This window comes from Bombus impatiens, unplaced genomic scaffold (assembly GCF_000188095.3).
Source record: "Bombus impatiens unplaced genomic scaffold, BIMP_2.2 scf_0508, whole genome shotgun sequence".
Classification (NCBI taxonomy): domain Eukaryota; kingdom Metazoa; phylum Arthropoda; class Insecta; order Hymenoptera; family Apidae; genus Bombus; species Bombus impatiens.
In genome coordinates this window covers 22,111-31,396 of record NT_176927.1, presented here as the reverse complement: position 1 = coordinate 31,396, position 9,286 = coordinate 22,111, and the positions used below count along the sequence as shown (strand labels likewise).

Genomic DNA, 9,286 nt, shown 5'->3' with positions numbered 1-9,286 from the left:
AATCGTCTAATTCTACTATATCTTACACTTTGCATTGCGAGAGTGAAGAGGATTGATTTCATACACCTTTTAAAGTTTTCAGCACTATTTCTTTGATATAATTACGTCTATCTTCCATCTTGGTTACAATCCACCGTAATTTCCATCTTGGATGACTAACAATCGCAATTGTGTAATCAGATGTTCTCTAAGTCTTCGGTTTTCAAAAACTCGTAAAAATGAGAAAAATAAAACGCGTAGATAAATTGTATAGTAGAAAATATATTTTAATACAGAAGTGTAAGTATAAGTAGGAATATAATTTAAGCTGGTCCCGATCCACACGCCAGCAGTATTACCCTATGTCGCCTGTCTACTGTTTATGGTGTGTCTTCGTCCCAGTCTATTGTCTATACGCTGTGGATAGCTTCAGTGCTTGAGAAAGCTAAAAAGACCAGATGTAGAGTTTTCTTAGAAGTGGTGACCACTTCAACATGTATAATTGTCTACGCCATCGATATTTTGAAAACTATGTTCTGTCTATCTAAAATCTATGGAAAAATATCACCCATATAAGTTTTGTCATCTTGCAATTTATCCAAAGCGTATGCGATTGATCCAAATATTTATTCTTATCTATATATCTTCGATAAGCACCAGTTTACTCACACCGATACTCGAAATGCATCCCCATACAATCACAGAACCTCCTCCTCCGTGTTTTAAGGTAGGTTTTAAATTTTTGGACTTCAAAACTTACTACTTACATTCACTATTCGCCATACTATACTCTTTTTCTATCTGAATTAAAAATGCATTATTTACTCTCTTCGGAGAATACGTCATTCCACCAATTTTGAAGTTTCTTCATGAATTCTTTAGCGAAAGTCAATCCCTTTTCCTCTGTTTATTTCGTTTATATACGGCTTTCTTCTTTCTATTCGACCATTAAATCTTGTACTGTTTCTACACTGACTTGTTTCCTAGTTTCACGGCCAACCTCTCCATATTATTATTCTTTCCTCCTTTTCATTAATAATTCGAGGTGGTTTTTTCTTAAATTTGATACAGTCTTCTTCTTTATATTTTTTAATAATATTCGCAACTGTGCTCTTCTCCATTATTAACAATTGTGCGATTTCACGATAATTTTTACCTTTTTCTTTATGATAAATAACAAGATGTCTTTTATCGAAACTACTATTCTGTCCTTTATGTGGCATGTTAGAATTCAGACACTAATACTTCTCAATATAGCTTTGTACTGAGATAGAATTATATTGTAGCGGTTTGTATGTAAACAAATCTATTTTGGACTTGGAATGGTTTTTAAGAACTACTAAAATACAGAACATACCATAGTGTACAAACATTAATGTGACGTGAAAATGTGACAACTTTTTGTTTAAAATGTGTTTACGATTAAATGTTATTGTTAGAATGGAATTGTTTATATATTTTCAATCTACAATAAATGATTTATCTTTAGTAAAATAGACAATATAATATTTAAATTATTGTCTTACAAACAGCAATTACAAATAAATACGCAAATTAAAGAGTAACGATAGTTATCACTGATAAATAATCTGACAGACATGAAATGTTTACTTGAACAAATTCTCTGTGTTCATTGCTTCGGCTACTCTATTTTACAATTTGACTTTTCGAAATTTTAATAAACGTGGCGTACACGACACTCCAATGAATTATCGATGTATACGTACCAATCGAATATTTTACACTATGTATGTATAAAAAAAGACAGTATGAGAAGTTCATCGTCGGATGCGATAATGTTCAAGTAGTACACAAAAAAATTTATATTACATTGGGAGAAAATAGTCTAACAAGGTTATACTTTCCACATAATAGAAAATTTCAAAGATGACCGAAAAATATTCCGCCATTGAGAGGGAAATATCGGAGAAAGAAAGTTCAATTAAAATTAGCAATTCTGTTTTTCAGAGATTAACGTCAGGTAGATAGTTGATATTATACGTATAAATAATTCATTTAATTTTTAAGAATTTCATTTCATACTTCAGTTTGTGTGTATGTGGAAGAGAGATGTACGCGCGTGTGAACTCTTTTTATATGTCATAATAACATCATATTATTATCGTATTATTTTTAGAGTAAGGTTAATTTTTATTCTTTTCTAGTATAATTGTTCTATTATAATTGTTTTCTAGTAAAATTGTTGTTATTAGAGATCAAATGTGTATATTTATAGCAAGCTGTTTGCTATATACACATTTAAGGAAACAAACTATTTGTTAGTTTAATTATAAATTATAATATGTTAGATATAGTATAATTATATTAGTATTATTTAAAAATGTATAGTGCAAACTATAAATTATAATATAGTTAATATATCAATATATTATTTTTCTTTGTTTTCTTCTATTCGCGTACGAATAAAGAAATAAATCACATCACGTATGTATTACATTTTATTTTTTTATACAATATTTGCATATGTTATGTATAAACAATTCAAGTATATTGTATGCGTAATTTGAAATATATGATAGGAAAACGATTATAATCATAAAATAGCTAGAATGAAATTTTGAAGAAATTGCTCTAACTAATTAATTACAGTATTGTTTTATCAATCGAACGTCATCTTGTATCATTCAATTGATCGGTCGTCACTCTCACCACTTTCCCAAAGATTAGTACGACACACTGGGAAGCTTGGCTCAGTAGTATGAATATCCTAATCTGAACTTGAATTTCAATGAATGACAGTAATAATATGATGAAACTTTTTATTTTTAACCTTTTTTCAATTAAACTTTTACTAACGAATCTATGGAATTTTTTGGGTTAAAATTAGAATATGTGGTTAAATTAGAATATATTTTAGATCACATTCAAATACACATTTAATAGGCGAAAGAAAATAGGCGGATGTAATTAAATCAGCGAATATGTCGCAGATTGTCGTGGTTTGGTCATGTTTTAATTATAAAAATCTCATTACATTGGTAAAAGTCTCACTAAAAAAGAAAAAGAAAATTAAAAATATAAAGGCTTCATTGTTATTTTGGCATTGTGTTACCGAGATATATTTTGGATTAAGCCGACTTTCTAATTTTTCTTTCCCTACGTTCAGCGAGATGGTGAACCGTAATACGATAATTCGTCACTGAGAGGGATCAATTAATGAGACAGTAGTGTATTTAACAAATGAATATGTTCAATAAAACAAATAAATTTCAAGGTATTGTCAATGAAGAAATCTGTACAACTGATGAAAAATGCTGGCTCGATAAATTAGTTGCTGTTGATAAGGATCATACCAGAGAAGCTGGTTTACATATAAATGAAATTGAAAGACTTTTAAACGACATTGATACATATACACGCACAAAACCTCGACGCGGTTGTCCCGTTGATTCTGTTAAAGTAAGTCTTTCATACAGCTGAAACAAAGGTTTTAAAACTTGTAAAAAAAAAATGCAGTAATCCATTAAATAATATTATTAAGCATTAATAATAAAATAATAATGTATAACTCCGATGTAAAAAAATGGATTACTTTTTACTTCTACAAAATTTTCTTACATACAATAAATAGGGCTATTCTGAGTAACCTTCTTTACGTATAATTCGAATCAATTATACTAAGAAAAGGTTTACTTTCTACGTAGCACAATGTGAAAGATACTTTACGTTTAGTAAAAAGAATATTGATTCTTCAAGCATGTTTTAAAAAATGGCTGTCTCTTCGTTGGGAAAATCACTAAATAATTATTCACAAAGCGGTCCATCTCACCGATTTCAACGAAGTATGTTGTCAAGGTCAAAATTCTGAACAACTTTCAATAGCGTTATCGTCGTTCAGATTTAGTTTCCGAGACATACATTTCTGTCGCGTCTAATGAAATAGGCTGCGAATTCGATGCATGAAGGATCGTGATTCGTTAGGTTGGGAAGTTATAGCAGTGCTCTTGTCTTTTCCTTTCTTCCCTTTCCTTCAAACATATTGATTCACCCTTACAATTTATCTATTAACTTCATAATTTACAACGCCATTATTAATAAATTGGTGTATGCATAATGACAAACAAATTTTTCACACAAACCTATATTTCTCGCATTAACAGTAAAATTTCCTCTATGATAATTATTCAATTTTATTTATATTTGTTAAACGGTTATAATAATGTAACAGTTCTATTTAACAATCGATAACAATCGATCATATATGTAACTGTGTATATCAGAAGGTAAAATTTTCATAGCTGAAAAGTTTATAATTTTCTCGTTACGTGACTCTCGCGTATCGCAGAATGTAGATGCTGATACGAGTTTGGATTAAACATTTCTCATTCGAAATCAAATGTTTCATTCACGGAGGGAAAGGCATATCTGATATTGTCGTTAATGTTCATATTTGACATGTATATCAATATGACAACATCATGCGTTACCATGGTATTTTCTAAAAGAACTTTTTATTTTAATGAATTTCCTTATGTACAATTTCAAGTCAATTACATACATACAAATTTCTACAAATTATATTATGTAACATAAATTCTGTTATAATTTGTGGAGAATTGGTCGAGGATATATAATGTGTAACGAGTGTACTGTCGCAACTCGTCAAATATATTTCGAATAAGTTAAATAATTAAATAAATAAAGTACAAACAGTCGTAAGACGCTCGTTTACTGTATTCGTAACGATAGTATATGTTCGCTCGCGGAAAACCCGAATCGTAGATAATGATGGACTAATATGTGTCACTCGGTATATGCGTCTGTATATTTATGCTGGTCGGGGGGAATCGGAAAGTTTGAACTTGTCTAAGATCGACAATTGCCCATAACGGTGACTTTGTTTTTGTCTATCGATATGATTCAAGCGTCAAGGTTGTATCCGTGTTCCGAAGCACAACAATAACATGAGACGCTCTCGATCCGCCTCGTCCTATAACTCATTTACCGCTACAAATTTATTATTTTATTGTAATATAAAATTTATGTTATATAAATTTTTATAAAAAGCACAAAAGACTGGCTGACGTGCAGTGATGACGATAGAACGCGAAACATCGCTATTACGAAATTCAGTCTAGTATTGAATGCGATTCCAAATTCTCTCCGTGAGAATATTCTCATAATATATCCTCCGATGAGGAATATTCCAGAATGCTTTAGTATTATCGAATTATACAAAAGGCCTTGTAGTAGTAGAGGAGAGGAGAGTAGTTCAATCTGTTTTCCAGCGAAAAATGTTCCTTTCAAACAACTGATCCGCGCCGTTAATACGGTGAATTATCTAATAAACATCATGGACTGTTTTCGATTATGGAGTTCCCAATACACCGAAGATGTAGTCTAAAAGCATTTAGATCAATGGCAGAATAACAGAAAAATTGTTCAGAACGTAACACTCTTTTCAACTCGATACTAGACTTACAACAGCGGAAATCATAACACAGTAGAGCCTCGATTATCCCAATTAATTCTGTTTAGAATGTTCGAAAGTAAGAAAAGGTGTTGTTGCGCCAGGGCGACTTGCACGACAATATAATAATATCGGTACAGTAATAAGCTCAGAAACACAGTTTCCACGCTTATGTACAACGCCAGCTTAGGCGACGGATGGACGTGTAGGGTGGCAAAGAAATACTCGGCGTTTTATTTAACAATGCGTTTGTTAATTCTGACTATTTATTCACAACTCTTGTTGACAACTGTCGCAATCGCCACTATTCACTTACGACTCTCGTGTCACGTCGGAGACACAACAAATCACGAGATCGATAGATCGCCGGTGATCTTGTCACGTAAAAATAATGGGAAAATAATAATAAAAAAAAATGTTGGGTTCTTGAACCAGAGTTCGAGATACCTTTATTCTATAATAGGATTACAAATGTGCGATTAGACTGTTACCGAATGACTGAAGCTTCGATCAAGATCCAGACCTTCTAGATGTTCGTTTATCTTATGCCTACGTGTCGAATTCATATTGCTTTATCTTGGGAGTCGATGTCGTGTGCAAGGTGGTTCAGGTTTCCTGAGTCGGTTGGAGATATTTGTCGACGTTACAATATCCTCGCGTCGCAGTTCGAACGTTTCACGAATAAGATGAAGAAATTGAACTTTGTATATGATAATAGGATTTTCAATAGGCAAGTCGAACCGAGTGACGGTTCAAAGTGTTACAAAAGACTGGGTCAAAATGTTTTAACAGGTTGATTCGAGCGTTTAATTTGGACGGCTTTTATATTGTGGTTTTAGTCCTTCTGGAGAGGTTGTCGTCTGGCATATCTCAGAGGCGCCTATTTCGTTACTATTTGATTATTGTTTCGATGTCTGTAGCTTATCCTATTACTGTTTCTGAGCGGGTGGTCTTCTTGAGCGTGTGACACTCGCTTACGACTCATCTCTCAATCCGCTTTCTTTCCTTTTGTCATCTCTCGATATCCCCACTACGCATGTGTTCGTTAGACGTCTGCGAACGCGGTCACGTATGCCTTCTTCCGAGTATTTGGCGGAAGGACCGGTAGGGATATCGATGTTCCATTGGACCTGTCGGCACTTACGCCGCCCATACGTGTTCCATAGAATTTAAGTCAGGTGATTGTAAAGAAATTACTAACTCTCTATCGCTACATCGCCACATTTTAGATATTTCGAAGCAAGAGGCTAGAGCAGTTGAAAGAACAGAATTATTCCGACAGTCGACGAGGAACTTTCAGAGAGCTGAAAAAATTAAAGTAAAGTGTTACTTGGACGTATTGTTACTTGGGTGTGCAGTGCGCATAATGAGCGTTGTATGCAGTGTAGTAATATTTATATCGCAGCCATTGTTTACAAAATGTATACATTTTTGCTACGATGCGACGGCGGCAATAGCACAAAAGCGCTATTACGTTCATACGGCGAAAGATATCACAATAGGACTATGATATTTAAAGTAAAGTAAAGATATTTTGCAAAATAGATAAACGATTGCGGGATACTGATACGTTAAAACCTGCTGAATCTAGCGAACGACCCACATCTGGGAGATAGAAAACTGCACCGTATTCGCCCGAGACAATCGCGATGCGTGCGTGATCGTTCTGTGGACACTCGTGAACGGAACAATAGCAGTTTACGTCTCTGAATACCATGGTATTTTTTGTACGACCTGTAAAAATTCGGATTGAGGATCACTGTGCACCCTGTTGCTTATGCTGACCTCCTTTCGTTCGTGTAAGGGTATTTTTTCCGATTTTCCATTGTCAAAAACTAAGAAACACAATCTTTTTATTCTTAATTTTCGTCTTACTTCGGGTACAAGAATCATCCCTTAAATTTCCTGACATCTGTAGCGGAACACCCTGTACAAAGTGTTATTATATTTCTCAGTATAAGATAATTTCTAACAGCTTCATCAATAGCACGCTATGTAAGCTCTGTCTGACTGCAAGAAGTAAATATACATAATACAAATAAAATCAGTTATACATATATATACAGGATTTCTGTTTCATCTCAGTAAAGTGAAATATCTTTTAAGGAAATGATGATACGAAAAAAGTGCTGTAACAAAAGTTGTTTGGTATAGAGGAGGATGTTATGTTGTGAAGATATTTTTTTCATGTCTAATATGGTGGCAGAGATTTCAAAGTCAATTTAATTTTTTTAACGGAATATTGTATTTTTGTATAGATAACACTATAGTGCATATCGATACGAGATCAACGAGCTGGTAATGAAGTCGTTTGCTTTCAAGGAAGGTCCTAAAATTGCGAAAAAGCTGAGATTTGAATTACCCGTTCCTCACTGTCGTATTAGCCCGCTAAGGCTATTTTGTAGTGTAATGTGACTGGGCTCAAACACACACATCTACTGAGGAAATCCTGTTTTCCTCAAGAAGTAGTATCTATAAATGAAAGTTTTCAATAATTCAAAATTGAGCACATTGGTAGATATAAACGTATAGTACATTATCTATGTCATTTAGCTATTTGCTAACTTTGTCCGATAATAACTTCTCCTGAGTAGAAGAATTTCTTTAATAGCTGTGTCTGTTTCGATTCGACTGCATACAAGTTTAAGTAGACTTAGCGCACCGGTGCGGTAGTGAGGAACAGGTGACTCGAATCCTAGTTTTTCTCAATTTTACGATCTTCCATGAAAGGAAACGATTTTGCTAATAGCTTGTTGATATTCCCTTATAAGTAACACTTGATATTATAACTTAAATGAAATTGTATGACAGACCCAGGATAAAAAGGGACAATGTCATGTTGTAGCACTTTTCAGACAACGAAAATTTATTTTTCAATATGTAATGTCACAATTTTATATTTTCTCATAAATATTCTATCAAAATAAGACATTTCGTTCTTCATTTCATTCTGCATCGTTTTCCAGTTTTACTTGTAATTTTAGGTAATATATAATACAGGAAACAGTAATAAATGAAAAATACGTTGTACACGATAATTTAATTCGAATTAACACGACATAGCTAGTGATAAAGAGCACACACAGAAATATATGAAAAGATGTTAAATTCAAAATTTGTTGAAATTGACATACCTTGTTTTTCTCGTCGACCTTTTATATAATAAGAAATATCATATATTCATGTATATTATATACTAATTAAAGGTGTCAGATTGTTTAAAAGCAAATAAGGGAAATACGTTAACTTGTGAAATAGAAGTAGAAAGCTTTAAAAAGTGCATCGATAAATCATTGCATGCTGCTGTTGATAGAAATATGAAAGGTGTACGTAGAAGCAAGAAAGGAAGTTACTTAGAAGCATTTGAAAGGAAATATCAGTTTTGATTCTTTAAAATAAATATAAAAACTTGAATATCACACATCGTACGTACAATATTATTAAGTTTACCAAGAAATTTTTTATGAAATTGAAGTATATTATAAAACAAATAACAATAGATAAATATTTGCTAACAGCACATATGTATATTATAAGCAAATTATTTATGTATTTCAGATCGACACCGAAGATAAATAAGATGGTTTCTATTTTCTGTTGAGAGAAATTTTTTGTTGATAAGAGATTAATATATATGACAAACAAATTCAATTCTAGGACCGAAAAGCGCGTGCATAGAACTTTGAAGTTTAATATGTACCAAATACATAAGTGGTAAAAGAAGTTATTCAGCTTTACTTAGTTTTTCTTTCTTTCTTTTATCTGTTGGTAGACACAAGATTTGGCAAATAAACTTTTTTTTAAAATAATAATTATGTATATAAATGGTATTTCAAATACATATTTCAATATTAACTCATACAAATTATTATGAAA

The 9,286-nt window shown here is 32.4% G+C and overlaps 1 protein-coding gene across 1 annotated transcript; it reads left to right on the top strand.

Annotated features, from left to right (window-relative positions):
• Nucleotides 1-910: 910 nt before the first annotated feature.
• On the top strand, nucleotides 911-8,868 carry LOC112213176. The gene is made up of 3 exons (XM_024369023.2): nucleotides 911-1,960; nucleotides 3,215-3,399; nucleotides 8,617-8,868. Exons 1-3 carry the CDS (start codon nucleotides 1,867-1,869, stop codon nucleotides 8,794-8,796), a joined length of 459 nt encoding a protein of 152 aa, XP_024224791.2. The 5' UTR covers nucleotides 911-1,866; the 3' UTR covers nucleotides 8,797-8,868.
• The last annotated feature ends 418 nt before the right edge of the window (nucleotides 8,869-9,286 follow it).

Bases quoted from the DNA above. Each gene is read 5' to 3' on its own strand.
- LOC112213176 (XM_024369023.2), top strand. From the start codon at position 1,867: ATGACCGAAAAATATTCCGCCATTGAGAGGGAAATATCGGAGAAAGAA. The intron at 1,961-3,214 runs GTAGATAGTTGA...ATAAATTTCAAG, and splicing joins TTTTCAGAGATTAACGTCAG to GTATTGTCAATGAAGAAATC. The intron at 3,400-8,616 runs GTAAGTCTTTCA...TACTAATTAAAG, and splicing joins GTCCCGTTGATTCTGTTAAA to GTGTCAGATTGTTTAAAAGC.